The sequence below is a fragment of the Gossypium hirsutum genome, chromosome A09 (assembly GCF_007990345.1).
Source record: "Gossypium hirsutum isolate 1008001.06 chromosome A09, Gossypium_hirsutum_v2.1, whole genome shotgun sequence".
In the NCBI taxonomy this organism is placed as follows: domain Eukaryota; kingdom Viridiplantae; phylum Streptophyta; class Magnoliopsida; order Malvales; family Malvaceae; genus Gossypium; species Gossypium hirsutum.
In genome coordinates this window covers 84974657-84991227 of record NC_053432.1, presented here as the reverse complement: position 1 = coordinate 84991227, position 16571 = coordinate 84974657, and the positions used below count along the sequence as shown (strand labels likewise).

Genomic DNA, 16571 nt, shown 5'->3' with positions numbered 1-16571 from the left:
AAATTAAACTGTAGAAGAGCAAAGAATTGAAAACTTTCTATTGGCGTAGGCAGTGGAAATAAAAAGGATCATATAACAATCATTTTAACATTCTAATGATCTAAATGAAAACTTTCGAGTAGTTTATTAATCACTTTATAACTTTTTAAATTTAAGTGATCAAAACATAAAATTTTTAATAATTTAATGACTTTTGATGTAATTTACCTTATTATTTAAGAGTTTAATTGAATCGTAATTAAATTCTATTTTAATTGTGAATTTACCAATAATCGTTAATTTTAAAAAATAAAAATATTATTTTAATTATTAATTTATATTTTTATGTAAATTTTAAAAACTAACTCAGTTTTATTATTTAAAATTATATATATTTTTTATTTTATTACATAATTTTTTCAAACTAATCATTGCATGTCATGATATTTCTTTTTGGTACAAATTGCATGTCATAATACATATTATATTTAATTTGCATTAGATCCATACCAATATCGCATTTGTACTATTATTTCGTGTCCAAAATTGAGTAGAAAATTTATTCATGTTTTTGACTCTATAGTCAACTTTAACCCAGTATAAATTTAAAAGTTCAATTTCTAAAAATATATTTTATTTATTTAATATTTAGTATATAGCTCTCTTCAGGGGCGAAGCCAGAAAAAAATTTTGGGGGCCGAAGGAAATTTTAATTTTTTATAGTCTATATATTTATAATTTTTAAAGGATTAAATTGAATTTTTATAATTTTAGGGGGGCCAAAATGGAATTTTACTTTTACTAATTTAAAATTTTAAAAAAATATAAAGGGCCTAAATGAAAATTTCCCATTTTAGGGGGGGCCGGGGCCCATGCCTGCCCCCCCGGGTTTCGCCCCTGGTTCTCTTGCTACCTTATAAATTAATTCTTTTAAAACTTATATTATATTATGGTTTTTAATTTTGATATTAATTACATAATATATACATATAAATATGTTATAAACGTAAAAAATATTTGATTATTAAAATTCAAGTTTTTAAATAAATTTAATAATTTTTATTTAATCCCATCCGATAAGCCTTGACTAACCTATTTTCACTTTATTTTGTTTATTTCTTTTTTTCACTTTATTTGTGTGACTATATTATGTTGACCCGATCCGTATCCTGAATTAGAGATCCGACCCGATTCCATGGTTGTAAACACCGAATATGTATTTGTGGGAAATTGTGGCGGATAAGTTAGAGAGATAGATAAGACATTAAAAAACAGGCTAACCAATCATAACTGAAATGTTTCTGTTAAAGAGCTAAGAAGCAAAAAAAAAAAAAAAAAAAGCTGAAGCTAAAATCACAGCTTGATAATGGCTTCCACCGCCATTTCTCTTTCTTTACCAACATTTCCTTCATCTTCTTCAACTGTTAAAGCTAAACCTTCTATATTCAGTCACCCCCATTTATTCATTGCAAAGAACGTACCATCTTCTTCACTCTTTAGTTCTTCAACGAAGATAACGAAGCAAATTCGTACTGCCTTCAAGATCAAATGCTCATCGGCTTCTTTTTCGAATACTCTTCCATCTGCTCTTCTTTTTGACTGCGATGGTGTTCTCGTTGATACTGAGAAGGATGGTCACCGGGTTTCGTTTAATGACACTTTCAATGAAGTAAATTCAATTGTTCTTTTTATCTTTTTGGGTCAATTTCTTTTGTAAATTTTGAAATTTAGGGGTTCTTGTTTTTTGGTGAAAATTTTGCAGAAAGAATTGGGTGTTACTTGGGGTGTAGATTTGTATGGAGAGTTGCTCAAAATTGGTGGTGGGAAAGAAAGGTAATCTAATATCTTCTAGTACTTTTTATTTTCTTTTCTTTTTTCAAATTAATTCAAATTTGAAGTTCTCTGCAGCTGTGTTTGGAAGCATGAAATTGAAATTTTGGATTTGCGTATCATTTGTTATGTAAATTGTGAGAATGATATGAATGTATAAATTAGTTAGGATTCAATTTGGTTATATTTTTGAAAAGTATAAAAATATGGATTTTGAATTTCAGAAATATTTAGGGCAGACAAATGAAAGAATTTGAAAAATAATCATTAATACTACATTTATATGTATTTTATTACACATTTTATGCATGAATTTGACACTTTGAATTTGGAGATCATTTTATCACACACTAATATTACTAGCCAATAAAACCTGTAATGATTGATTCTGATCGAAACGGTTAGATATATTTTATTGTAATTTCAAAAAATTCTAAATCAAATCTAAGTTACCAAAAGCAAACTCAGATAATTCTGTGTTTTGTAGGATGACAGCTTACTTTAACAAGACAGGTTGGCCAGATAAAGCTCCAAAGAGTGAAGAAGAAAGAAAAGCATTCATTGCTTCACTTCATAAACGAAAAACCGAGTTGTTCATGGCTCTTATCGAAAATAGATTGCTACCTCTTCGTCCCGGTGTAGCCAAGTTAGTCCCTCTCTTACTTCTATTAATCCATGCAGTCTTGTTTGACATTTGTGTTCAACGCATATTCAGAATGATATGATCTTCCAAAAGTTTGCGGGAGATATACCCGTATGCCATATCCAACACTTAGTCGAGTCCAGTTAACATTGGACTTCATAGCTTGAATATTTGTGTTTGGTATAGCATTCACTTAATTGTTTAGAGGATTCAAGTTAATCATAAATGTGATATGTTTACAAAGAATAACTTAGAGAAAGTTCGGTATCTGGCACATACGCTTATCCGACACTCATCTTAGTTCAGGTAACGTTGGATTTAGTTACTCAAGTTTTTGTGTTTAGCATAACATTCACTAAATTATTTAGAGGATTCAAGTTAACTATAAATGTGACTCTTTAGCATGTTTACTAATAATAGCTTAGAAAAGTTGAGTATGTGAACATATACCCATATCTGGCATTTGCCCTAGTCCAGGTAACATTGCATTTTATGACTCAAACTGTTTGTTAGATATAATATTCAAGGATTTGGGTTCATAATAAACGTCATTCTTTAGTACGTTTGCAAAGAATAACTTAAGAAAAAGTTAGTATATGAGACGCATACACATATTTGGCAGTCACCCGAATCCAATAACATTGCATTTAATTACTCAAATGTTTTTGTTTTAGCATAATAACATTCATTTAATTTAGTTTTACTAGAAGATTTAGTCTTATTTTGAGATATTTTAGATTTCCAGATTCTAGCCCTTTTGAGTTATTTGTAATCATATCAAACAGGTTGATTGATCAAGCTTTGGGGGAAGGAGTAAAAGTTGCAGTGTGCAGTACATCCAATGAGAAGGCGGTATGCTAATCAGGTTCTATACAGCTATGATTAACTGTATGATTGATTTCATTTTGCCAAGGATGATTAAATCCAGTCATTTTGAACATAAAAACGCACATAACACATCTATTAGACATGAAAATTATGTAATAAGCACAACACGATGCATTTAGAAGTGATTAACACTGACATGTTTAATATTCATGGTTAAGACATATTTTAATGGTTTGTGTTGTGTCCATGTTTAATTGTTTACACAATTGACATATTCAGAAAGCATTACATATACACGGATTGCCAAGTTTATGGATGAGTTTCAGCTATGTTACTCGGGCTCTGGTGTGAGTGTTGGATATGGGTTCAATATTTTCTAAGTTCTTTCAGGTATTTAGAAGATCTTTGAAAGTCATACCCGTATATCCATGTCAAAGTATATGTCGGATATGAGTACTAAAGCAAAATGAAGAGTCCAAGTATGGCATATTTTTTAAGTCTCAAATAAACTAGGCACTGGGGGTTCTTGTTGAATTTTCAGTTCTATTCTTCATGAACAAATCCGTTACACATTACGCATTGAAGTTTGATATTGTCCCTTTAAAAGTTAGATTTATATAAAGACTTTGAGATCATCTTATCATATTTCTTACTATTGAATATTATATATATATGTATGTATGTATGTATGTATGTATGTGTGTATGTATGTATGTATGTATATGCTTCTTTTATAGGTCTCTGCAGTAGTTTCTTGTTTACTGGGACCAGAACGTGCAGAAAAAATCCAGATATTTGCTGGAGATGTGGTTCCTCGTAAAAAACCAGATCCAGTGAGTATTTCATCCCTCATTTTGAAATTTAATCGAGTTACATCTAGTTGAAACACATTATTACATGCCTTAAAGCTTCCATCAAGTGCCTAGCTGTAGTACGAATTTGCTGCCACGACCTTCAAAAACAGAAATCTAACTTAGTTTTGGATGTAAAATAAGAAAATGAACTAGGTTAAAATATGCCATAAGTTATTGCACTCTTCATTAATTTGGAACTTAGTCCCTATACTTTTATTTCAAGAAATTTAATCCCTCTACTTTTCATATTTCAAAATGTAGGTTCAACTGTTAACACTGTTGAAATTATTTTGTTAAATTCAGGTTACTTACATGTCATGTTTTTAATTAGATAGCTACCCAGTGAGGTTTTTTTTAATTTTAAAATTTGAAAAGTATAGGAAATAAATTCCTAAAAATAAAGGTACAAAGACTAAATTCCAAGTTTGTGAAGATTTTAACCAAAGAATTACTGAAGAGGCTTTCTAAATTCTTGTGTTGTTTGGACTTGGAGTAAGTGTCAGCTATGGGAATATGTCTTATATGGTTCTGCTCAACATTTTCTTTTTTTGATAATTGAGAGAGGGAAAGGGGTTGCTTGGAATCAAACCCAATATCTCATGCCTACAACTTGTCACTCGGTCAAGAGGTTGTTGGAGAATCATATCTTCATACTTGTCTGAAAATGTGTTGGATAAGAGTTCCGGACACAAATATTAATAAAAAAATAAAGAATCGGAGCAACACTAATATGAAAGTGATATCTATTAAATATAGGTAATTAATAAATTAGCTTTTTTCTTGAATTTACTAAAAGTAATGTATTATTTAGTCTTTTAAGTCTTAAAGGCTCCTATAGGCACCCTCTAATTAGACTTTTTCTTTCGATGTGGTTCACAACTGACTCGTTACAGTTTACATAGTTCAAGTTCATTCATACGTATATCTACATGAAGATGGATTAACTTAAAAGAGTACATGTTCTTTATGGCAGGCCATCTATACATTAGCAGCAAACACTCTCGGTGTTGAACCTTCAAGGTATTGCATCATAACAGAGCCTTCTCCGATGTTTTTCAACGTAAACAATAACAAATTAATCACAAAAACGAAATATTTATGTTCCTTGTATTCGGTTGTGAGTGTTAGACACAAATGTGTGTCCAACAAGAGGCTGTTTAATTTTTTTGGTGAGTCTTCAGAATATCATATATACCTAAGTCTATATATTTGTTGGATACCGATGTTGGACAGGGGTACTCCAAGAAAAATAAATAGTCCCAATCGCATAGACATGTCAATACTGAAAGATCAGTAAATAGAAAAGCTTATTTATATTCTCTTTTGTTTAACTTACATTTGCTTATATATGTTTTGAGATGAAATCTGATTTTTTTTTCCTTCCCAAATTTGTTCCTTAGCTGTGTTGTTGTAGAAGATAGTGCCATAGGACTTGCTGCTGCCAAAGCTGCCGGAATGACTTGCATAGTGACAAAGAGCGGGTAAATTTCTTTATTAAACGAGACACGTGTGTTTGCAAACTGTAAGCTGAATTGGATCATTAAAATCGATTTTCAGTTTTTCTTTTGTTGAGCCAACTGCTTAAACAGACTGGATGGGTCGGTTCAACCAGGAATCGATCAGTCTGACGGTTGAATCATATACATTTAACTGGAAAACTAGTAAACCGTCCAGAACAAGTAAAAAACCGGAAACTGAGAACCAAAAAACTTCTCAAAAACCGGTAGCAAGATTTTCCAATCATGTCAATGCAGTGCATTAACGATTCATGTTTTAACACTGAGTTTGTCCTATGGTTGCAGTTATACAGCCGATGAAGACTTCTTGAATGCCGATGCAGTGTTCGATTGCATTGGAGATCCACCAGAGGAACGGTTCGATTTGGCATTCTGTGGAAGCCTTCTTGAGAAACAGTATGTTAGTTAATTTAAAAAAAAAAAAAACACTCGTTTTGTTTGTATCATTGTTTGTTGAGATCAATGCCTTAATTTCGTTGTCTATAATTGTCAAATTTTTGGCGACGACTACTTGAAAAATCACTTTAAATCTGGAAATTTAGATTCCCATTTGAAGCTTCAATTTGTTGTTCTTGGTTTTCAATGGTTGGTTCAAGCTGAAACTGCTAAAAAAATTGCAATAATGCAAAGGTATAACATACACACGTGTATATATATAGGTGAATGTACCTGAGAGATTATTGTATTATAAGATCAAATTAGTCCCTCTATTATTAAATAAATCAATTTAATTCCTGTACTATTAAAAAGAATAAAATAAGATCAAATTAAAATAAAGTTAAAATTTACTATTTAAAAAACATCATATGCTATTTAATAGAGTTAATATTTTCAAAATATTTTTTATACAATAAAATGTTAGCTATTTTATAATTTGAACTTATTTGATTCTTTTTAATAGTATACGAATCAAATTAATCTATTTCATAATAGAAAGATTAATTTAATCCAACCCTTATAATATTACAACCTCCCAAGTACTTTAACATATATGAACCCACAAAAAATTCTCAAGGTACAATTTTTTTTTTTTTGAAAAATTGAACTTTTATCTGTGATATATAATCGTATTTGACAAACCCAAGTTTTGCAGTATCATGGTTAAACATCCATTCCATGTACAAACAATTAGAAACATACTCATATTTGACAAACCCGACTTATAATTTATAGTAACATAGTTTAATATCCATTCCTTGTATGGATAAGTAGTGGATCATGTCCAAGTACATACAATCCCATTCTTATCTGCAGAGGCTAATGGTTTTCCAAGTCCACTCCATGTACAAGACAGAACAGGTGCAGTATGTTCCTTCAAAGTGCTTACTATGTCGGCTTTCGATATCGACCAAATGCATATGGATCCATCAGCAGACCCAGCAGCAATATAATTGTCATCCGGACTAATACACGAGCGACTCCAATTCGATGCTACCCTATTTCCGGTTGCTTTGAATGTACCACAAGCTTCCAAAGATCGTACATCGAATAAATTATGCACATTATCCCTACCACTCGTTAATACGACATTTCCGTTTCGGGACAGAGAGATAGATGTGATGGGAAGTGAATGTGCCGCGACTTCGCTAAGTAATTTTCCGGTCCGAATGTCCCATAAACGGAGATTCCCGTCGACATGACCTGAGCATATAGTCAGTCCATCTGTGCTGAAGCAAAGTGCATTGCAGTTGCTGTGGAAAATTATCGTGTTGGTGCAGTAACCTTTCTGCAGATCCCACACTTTTATCGTTCGATCATAAGCAGCACTCACGACATGACGACTCGAAACTTTGCTTACATCTACGGCACAGACTTTATCTGTGTGACCTGTGAGAGTATGTCGGATTCGTCCCGAGCTGACATCCCATACAAACAAGTTGTTTGAACTACTTGCTGCTATTACGAATCTATTGTCATGAGTAATTGCAAGATCAAGGACTGAACCAAGGCAACCGGAAAAGTTATGGGTTAAAGATCCGGTACCGGTATCCCACATTTTGACTGATCGATCCTGTCCCCCACTGATCAATTTGCCGGAATTGTACTCAAACAGTATGGAAGCACAACCACCTTCATGTGCATTGATCCTGTGTGAGCAAACAGAAGGAACGGTTGATTCCGCAAAGAACTCAGCACCGTCTTCGCTTCTACGGACAATACCATCCACTTGTTCTCGGGCAAGTTTTTCTAAACCACTGGCCTTTAGCCGCTCAATCATATCTTCGTAAAGCGCATTTGCCTAAATTAATTATAGAAAAACGAAAGTAACCACTAATATTGTAATCTAAAACACAAGGACTGAAAAATAAAGGTTAAAGCACCTGAGAGGTCCCTGTATTATAGACTAGATCAAGTTAGTCCCTCTATTATTAAATGAATCAATTTAGTCCTTATACTATTAAAAAGAATCAAGTAAGTCCACTCGTAACAAAGTTAATATTTATTGCATAAAAAATGTCTTAAAAATTAACAGAAGATTTCATTTACAGAACTGTAAAAACTTTAAAAATATTAACTCAGTTAAACAATAAATGATATTTTTTAAATAGTAAATGTCAACTCTATTCCAATTTGGAATTATTTGATTCTTTTTAATAGTACACGGACAACATTTTCCCATTTAATAATAGAGAGACTAATTTGATCAAGTTCCTATAATAGAGGGACCTCTAAGGTACATTCACCGAAAAATAAATTATGCTCTGTCAGAACCGAGCGTGACAACGATATACCATACCTCGTTAAGCCGTTCAGCATCCTGCATTTTTTGAAGCATCCAACGATCAACTAACATCTTATTTTCAGCCTCTGCGTTTTTAGCTTTAATAGCCATTTGTTCTAATTGAGCTTTCAGTTCTTGATGCTCGACCATCAACAATTCCAAAGCTCGAATTTTTTCTTCTAAATCTGTCTTTAGCTGAGAGCACTCATCCCTGCAAGAATAAACAGTCTGTCAATTATTCCGTTCACAGCTACTTCAAATCTAGAAATCTAGCACACACTATAAAAAGGAACACAAACCAAACCTGGTTTGGTTCAATTCCTTCTCCAATTCGGCAATAGCCATTTCTTTCTCTTGTAGAGAAGCTTTTAAAGCTCGAGATTCAGCTACTTCAACCACTAGTTGCTCGGACAATCTAGACTGTGCTTTGTAACATTGTTGAAGTTCCATTTCCAAGTTTTCTGCTTTCTCTTTCCATTCCGAACCCTACAAAGAAATTCACCAAGTGCCTATGTTACTCAAACTCTTCAATTTTCATGAAGTATCCATGTTTAACACTCATGTTCAGCGTCTATTCAAACATAGGTACGGAGATATGATCCACATATCCATGGAAAACATACAAAAAGTTGAACATACCTATACCCGAAACTCACCCCACTCCAAAAAACATATCCAATTACCAAACATTTATTTTGTTCTGACACTTCATTTTACTTGAAGTATCTGTGCCCAATATATATGGAACATAGCTGCGGAACTTTCTAAAGAACCAAACATACACTAATTCAAATCCGAAATTTGCACCCAAGTCTAAATAACATATCCAAAAATCCAAGAAAAACTTCGACAAAATTGAATATATCCATATTCGACACTCACACCCAAGTACAAATAACATATCCAATTACCAAATATCTATTTTGTTCCACCTCTTCATATTACTTTTAGTATCAGTGTCCGATATATATCGAACATAGCAGCAGAACCTTCTAAATGACCCAACATACACTAATTCGGATCCAAAATTCACACCCGAGTCTAAATAGCATATCCCAATATTGCATGGTGCCTTTCTATTCTAATGGAAACCTAATGATTTAACTAATTCCTTAATCCAGAGCCATTTGCTTTCATAATCTTGCAACATAATCATAAACTCCAATATCAAATTGACATTTTTTCTTTTGAAAAAGTAGCAATTTTCAATACATTGTAATCATTAAAAACCCAAAAAAGAAACATACCTGGGAGATGATAGGCCTGGAAAGAGCAATATAAGCAGGAGCATGAGCTCCTTCTTCAATTAAATGCCGTTTCTTTAGCGCCTTAAAAGCGTGGTTTATAGCTTCCCTCGCTAAAACCTCTCGCGACCTGAAAAAGATTGAGCATAATTTGTTTCTTAGCAGAATTTCGTTGACATTAAATGTTTTTTCTTTCAAAAAATTGAACCCAATTAGCTCTCTTTTTTTTCTTTTTGCAGAATGGAAGAAGGAAGTGGGAGATTTGATTGACATACATAATAAGATTGGATGAGAAAAATCGAATTCGGATCGAAATTCGAATTAGGGTTTGGATTTTAGGGGTAAGGGATTGCGAGAGATTGAGAGAAAAAGGATGAGATTACTCTAAAGGGTTCTTCAATGAAATGAAGTTTATAGTCAGATTGTAATTGTGAGATTACTCAAAAGGTATTTCTGGAATATTTTCAAAGTTCACTCTTTCACTTATCCATAGTTTGACCTTTTTTAAAAAACTTCTAAATCATTATTGAGTATTAAATATAAAAAAATATATATATCTATATTATCTATAAAATGAAGGATTGAGTTGATGAGTAAAATTATCAAATTATCCGTATATAATATTATTATAAAATTATTTTCATTGTTTAATAATTGAAAATTATTATTTGGAAATCAAATATAATATCATTAAATCATATAAATATCCTTACCACTTCAGTAATAATCATTCATATATTTTTATAAATATTTTTTAATATAAAATATTTTCGTTTATTTATATCATGATTCATTAGTAATATAAAATTTAGTAAAATATATTTTACAAAGGTATTTATATTAATAAAAATAAATTTAAATGTTTTTTATTTGTGAAATAATTAATTTTGAGTGAATTTTTATATTTAAGTTAAAATATGTTTCAGGTTTTTTTATTTGTTTGTATGTTTGAAATTTAATTTTATTATTTTTATTTCTTAAATTTTTATTTTTATTTTTATTTTTCAGAATTCAAAATTCAGATTTAATTGTTAACTCTATTAAAATTTTTCTGTTAAATTTAGTGTTTGAAATAAAAAAAATTGACTTATAATTTTGTAAAAAAAAAGCGTTAGAATTTAAGAAAAGAAATTTCTAACTATATTAACAAATAAATTTAATATTTTATATTTGAAAAATATAAAAACTAAGTTTAAAATATATGAATGCATGGAATTAAACCATATTTTAACCTTATATGTAGCGTCCAAACTTAGTGATCATTTTTTATTTTATTTCAGGTTTTGGCGGATGCTTTTTAGGAAGGGGGAAAAGTTGTAATCACTTCAAAACTTTAACCCTTCCAAAATAATAAAATTTCAGTTTATTCTCTTTAAAAATTATGTAATACAATTATAAAATTATACCTTTAACCCCTAAATTACCAAGTTTATAACACAATTAATAAACAACAAAATCTGAAAATTATAGTGAAACAATAGTTGTTAATTACAAGCTTTTTCAGTTTTCCACAACATGAACATGCAGGTTAGATTCTTTTTTTTTTCATTCAAAATCAAAGATCAACAAATCTAAAACATATACCAAACCCTACTTTTGTAACCATATTTTGTCCGACCATTGCGACACCTACAACCCGTAAAACACCTTCATCGTCGTGCAGCTTTCGAAGATTCAAAATACAAATTCTAAAAACAATTTAAGTTATCAGTCCAAAACAATCCCACCATTTCTTTTTTTTCTTTTTTTTACCCTGTTTCAGCTTTTTCTCTATTCCTTCCACCCACTCAGATCGAAGAACTCAGTAAACCCGATTTTTACGAGCGTCTAAACTGCTGGAATTCTATCTATCCAATCAAAACTCTTCCTTCCTTTCTCTAGCTGAAGGTCGACGCTTCTCCGAGATTTCTCGTGGTATTCCACACTTCGACGTGATCTCTCCATCCTTTCCATCTGGTCTAGTGATGTTCTAAGCTTTTCAAGCTTGTCCATGTTATTGAATTTGTTGTGCTCATGAACTTTCAGCTTTTCAGGCCTATCGATGCTTTTCCTTGGTTTTTCCCGGGTATCGGTGCTTTTCCTTGGCTTGTCCCGGGTATCGGTGCTTTTCCTTGGTTTCTCCCTGCGGTCGATACTTCTTCTCGGAGCCTCAAAATATTCAGTACTTTGCCTAGACTGTTCAATACCATCTGTACTTTTCCGAGAAGCATTTCTTCGAGAAGGTGACTTCTCAACTGTTGAGATGAATTTCTTGAGATGCCTAATATAATCCGGGTACAGTTCCAAATCACAGTGATTTCCTCCTTTCACCCATAACGGTTCATATTTTTCTTGGCACAGTTCCCAAAGTTGCTTCCCATGAGAGCAGTCAACAACGTCATCATTAGTTCCCTAAATTCCGATACCAGTATGAAATCACCAAAGTTAATGCCAGTTGCCCATCGTAGATATTCCTTGTAATTTATAAATACCTGCATGCATGCATACATACACACACACACAAAAGAGCGCGCACACAACAAGTTTCTCGCGTACATCTCGAACAGTTGAAGAAGCAAACATGACCATTTGATATCAAATTTTCGAATTAAGAGTAAAGCTTCATCATCCAATTCCTCTTTAATTGCATTCGAATTAAAACCTACACTTTTTTCTCAAAATCATCATCTTAACTTTACTATATTAGTACCCTATATGGGGTATGTATTCGACATGAGTATGTTCAATTTTTCTTTTCCTTTATGTGTAGGACACGGATACTTTGGAGTAACATACTAGTACCTTCTTCCAACAATAACACAGGTTTTATACTAATTGAGGATAATAAAAAAAAGAAAAGCATAATGTCAAATTTAACCCTTAACGTTCACATCTTCTATTAATTTGACCTTTATTCCTTTTTTGAGCTAAATTTGACCCTCAACATTTTAAAAAGAGTTAAACTTGACCATCAACCTTTTAAGAAAAAATAGAATACATTTTTTAATAAAAATATTGACTAAAATGTTAAATTTTTAAACATGACAACCCACATATCAATTCACGTGTACTCTATGCTATTTTTTTGAATTTTTATTAACTTTTTTTAAATATTTTATCATTTTTAAATTACTTGTTGACATGGTAGATAAGACAAATACCCGCCATGTTAGCACAAAGTGCACGTGAACTGCCACACCAGCATCGTTAAAAGCATTTCTATTAAAGACAAGCAATTTGACTCCTTTTTAATGATTAATGACCAAATTTAGCTTTAAAAAAGGGCCAAATTGATAGAAAATGTAAATGTTAAAAGCTAAATTTATCATTATACCTAAAAAAAACCTAAAAGCAAATAGCATGTAACAATTAATTAAAAATAAGTAGCATTCCCATGATTGTTTCATGCAATTAATGAATGCAAAATATTGATATTGGAGACTTACATGGATTATCAGCACAGGACACTTCACCAATGAGATTTTGTCGATATTCTGCAAATCCATGTAAATCAAGTGGAGGCACACAATGAAACTAAATAGAAATGCTTCAAACATCAGAATTTATAGAACTGAAACAATAAGAGAGCAGAATAGAACCTTGTAGATGTCGAACCAGTAAGAGCGTTTAACAGGATACATGACTCTTAACCCGGATAATATAGGACTATGCAGAACAACAGCTCTTAATCGAGGTAAACGAGTAGCGAGATCCACAGTAGGGCCACTTCCGACAGACTGACCATACAGGATGATATTTTCTTGCTTGGCACCATAATTCTCTTCAAGACACTTGTATGCAGCTTCGATATCTGCATACGTATTCTGCTCACTTGGCTGAACAAAAGTAGGTATATATGAACATTAGAGAGAGCTATACAGATACATCTAATTCAGACACATATTACGAGTAGAAGAATCATGCTACAACTACCTTTCCCGATGATTGTCCATAGCCAGAGTAGTCGTACCTGCAAAGGGTTTTTATTCGTTATGTTCAAATATTCAATTTGGGGGGGGGGGGAGGGAATACCAGTTTCACAAATTAGTCTTATAAACTACGCATAATTAAGTATTTCATGGTCGGTGAAGCACAAGCAGTAATGTAACACCAAAACAAAGACCTATATTCTTCTACTTGAAAGTCTGGGCCACTCAAACTCTGGCGTGAGACTCAGATAATCTTAATTTTTTCCTAAGTTCTCCCATATATTTGGAGGTTAGTCCCTTGGAGTTTTTTAAAATTATAAGTTAGTTTAATGGTAAAACTACACTTTGTCCCCCCCCCCCAACAAGATGAAAAAAATTTCAGTTTAATCCCTTTAAAATTCTAAAATATCAAGCTATACAAAGACAAAATTGTACTTTTAACCCCTTTAAAATTTAATTTTGATTCCCCTTCGTCCTTGTATCTACGTACCCGTGTTCAAATGTGTTAGACATGGGTGTCAAATACAGGTACTTAAAGAAAAATATAGAGTCAGAACAGCATAGTGGCAAGTCTATTAGAACTGTTTAAGTAACAATACAGTGGAATATATGAACACGAGTAAGCTATATAAGCAGGGGCAAATTTAAAGGAGATGAAAATTTGGCAATTCAGTCCCCTCATAAATATTGGAATTATAAATTAATATATGGTAAATTTGCACTTTGGCAGTCACAAAAATGAAAAAATATAATATCTTTTTAGCCCCTTTAAAAATGATAAAATTATATTTTGACCTTCAGAAATTTATAATTCAATTCCGGTCCCCCTAAAAAAGCTTTCTAGATTCGCCCCTGTATATAAGCCTCAATTTGCATTTTTCATAGAAAAAATTGCCTTTCTCTCATACATGACAATTACAACTGCCAAATTCTCCATAACCATAGTATAAACTATTGGCTTCTGTTAAACCCTAGATCTAAAACCGAACATTCAGAAAACCTCGACCGGCTAAAAGGTATATATACCCTTAGTTGATAGCTACGTTGCTCTGACCCGTACTTTTGTTCAATGCATATCCAGACATGTGAACAGGAATACGATCCTCTAAAGATGCTCTAAATACAAGGAAACCTTTGAAATAATTGAACATAGGAACACATTCCCGAGACTCACACCCGAATAACGTAAATCGATAGTATTCTCACAAGAACAACTCAGATTTGCCCTTCTATACCATCCTGCCATTTATTTAACGGATGAAAGCAGGGTAGACAGTGACTAAAATTACTTGGATACCACCTTCCTACACTGGTTTTTTGGGGTTTCGAGTCGATAACAAGAATCACACACAATAACCTTTGAGAAAATAGATCTGAATTAAGAAATTGACCACCACAAGATTTCAAATACTGAATTTCAGCTGAACTATGATTATGAACAACTTAAACAGGTATAATTGAAGCTCAATAAATAAGTAATTTACACAAAAAGGACCCTTGATCAGATCATAAAGACAAAGTAAAGAAAAAATAGAAACTTTCCCAAAAAAACTCATCAAATATGAACACCTTAGCAACAAAAATTAATCATTTGCAAACCAAATTCACAAACCTAAACATGTTGATTAAAAACAAAAGACCAAAATTTGCAAAAAGAGAGAAGTAAATCCATACCCCATGAGATTGACTCTCAAGTGGATGCTGAGTTCGATGAAAAGTTCATACATTTGGCCAATATCAGCGGCGTTCCCATGAGAATAAAGCAGGGTCGACGTAGCCATGGGGTGCCTAACGTAAACGGCCACGATTTCATTGCCACGGCGAGTAGGGAGACGCAAAACGTCGACGTTTTCGCGGTGGGGAAAAGGGTCCAACACCAAAATCCCAGTCTCTTCATCCTTAATTAACTTGTATGAAGGCGGACTGGGTGGGAAAAAGGCGAACTTAGCAGCCATTGATGACGTCACCCCACCCATTTTAACTTCCTCAAGTCTCTCTCCCCCAAAATCTTTTTCTCTTCCTTTTGCACAAAAAAATAAAATTGGGGTTTTGGATTGAAACTTAGAATCAAAAGAAGATTGAGGAGAAGAAGACGATGAACATTTTTTTTTTTCAAATTCCTTTTTTTAAAATAAATTTCTTTGTTCTTTCCTTTTCAGAGGATGTTTTCTTTTGGCGTCTGCTTAGTAAAGACTAAAAGAGAGAGAGATAGAGACAGGCAGTGATAAAATCACCGCGCTGTCACTTAAAAATAGATGTCCGTACTCCTTACTTTAGCGTGTGTGAACTGTGTTTGTCCTTAAATTCATGTGGCGGGGTTTTTTTTAGAAATTGCTTTCCCCTTTTTCTGGGTTAATATACAGTTGAGTATCTAAATTTAGTTTTAATATTTAATTTAGTATCTAAATTTTACTTTAATATTCAATTAGGTGCCTAGCCCAAACAGCATTATATAGCGTAATGAATATTTGAAATATGCTTTAGGATCAAATTGAAAAAACAAAGTTAAATTCAAGTACTAAAATAAGACAAAAAGTTCATGAAATAAATTAACATTAAAACCAAACTCATATATCAAATATTGTATTAATCATTTTTTTAATATATAATAACTGGCTAGTCAAGTTGATCCTTTAAACGGGTGGCAAACTCTTGATAATTTTTTTCATTCACAATACTCAAGACTTTACTTAAAAGTATGGGGCTTCTTATCACTCAACTTTCATGTTGGTTTTTTAGTTTAGATAAATAGTTCAACTTTTATTTATTGTCTTTGCTATTAAACTCTTCTATATTATTTTGATATTTAGCCTTTAGGATCTCTTTTATATTATTTTGTCTATAGAGTTAATTAAATTTTTAGAATCAAATTATCCTTTGATTATAGACATAATAAAAGAATCTGTTTAAATTAAATTATAAATATATTATTATATTAAAAAAATCTAAAAATTTATTTTTCATGTTTTTTTAAACAACAAAAAATTTATTGACAAAATTAACAAAGTCTATCGAGTCCTTAAATGAAATAAAGGAAAAATAGAAG

General features: G+C 32.0%; 3 protein-coding genes across 5 annotated transcripts; 1 reads left to right on the top strand and 2 right to left on the bottom strand.

The window, feature by feature from the left end:
• Positions 1 to 1204: 1204 nt before the first annotated feature.
• LOC107931509 (CBBY-like protein) lies at positions 1205 to 6213 on the top strand. Of its 2 annotated transcripts, XM_016863416.2 has the most exons (8): positions 1205 to 1648; positions 1742 to 1812; positions 2297 to 2455; positions 3238 to 3304; positions 4018 to 4113; positions 5108 to 5154; positions 5535 to 5615; positions 5937 to 6213. In XM_016863416.2, the coding sequence occupies exons 1-8, from the start codon at positions 1346 to 1348 to the stop codon at positions 6058 to 6060; spliced, it is 948 nt and encodes a 315-aa protein (XP_016718905.2). In that variant the 5' UTR covers positions 1205 to 1345; the 3' UTR covers positions 6061 to 6213. The 2 variants fall into 2 exon arrangements, with proteins under 2 accessions (XP_016718905.2, XP_016718907.2); XM_016863418.2 differs by lacking the exon at positions 4018 to 4113 and having other exon boundaries at positions 1212 to 1648.
• Positions 6214 to 6796: 583 nt separating this feature from the next.
• LOC121206451 (autophagy-related protein 16) lies at positions 6797 to 10142 on the bottom strand. 2 transcript variants are annotated; one of them, XM_041077388.1, is made up of 5 exons: positions 9893 to 10142; positions 9621 to 9747; positions 8678 to 8859; positions 8389 to 8584; positions 6797 to 7890 (listed from the first exon to the last, which is right to left on the bottom strand). In XM_041077388.1, coding segments are annotated over exons 1-5 (1530 nt in total). In that variant the 5' UTR covers positions 9895 to 10142; the 3' UTR covers positions 6797 to 6867. The 2 variants fall into 2 exon arrangements, with proteins under 2 accessions (XP_040933322.1, XP_040933323.1); XM_041077389.1 differs by lacking the exon at positions 8678 to 8859 and having other exon boundaries at positions 9893 to 10093.
• Positions 10143 to 11061: 919 nt separating this feature from the next.
• LOC107918170 (alpha/beta hydrolase domain-containing protein 17B) lies at positions 11062 to 15738 on the bottom strand. The gene is made up of 5 exons (XM_041077387.1): positions 15200 to 15738; positions 13530 to 13566; positions 13196 to 13432; positions 13043 to 13090; positions 11062 to 12008 (listed from the first exon to the last, which is right to left on the bottom strand). The coding sequence occupies exons 1-5, from the start codon at positions 15499 to 15501 to the stop codon at positions 11445 to 11447; spliced, it is 1188 nt and encodes a 395-aa protein (XP_040933321.1). The 5' UTR covers positions 15502 to 15738; the 3' UTR covers positions 11062 to 11444.
• Positions 15739 to 16571: the final 833 nt, after the last annotated feature.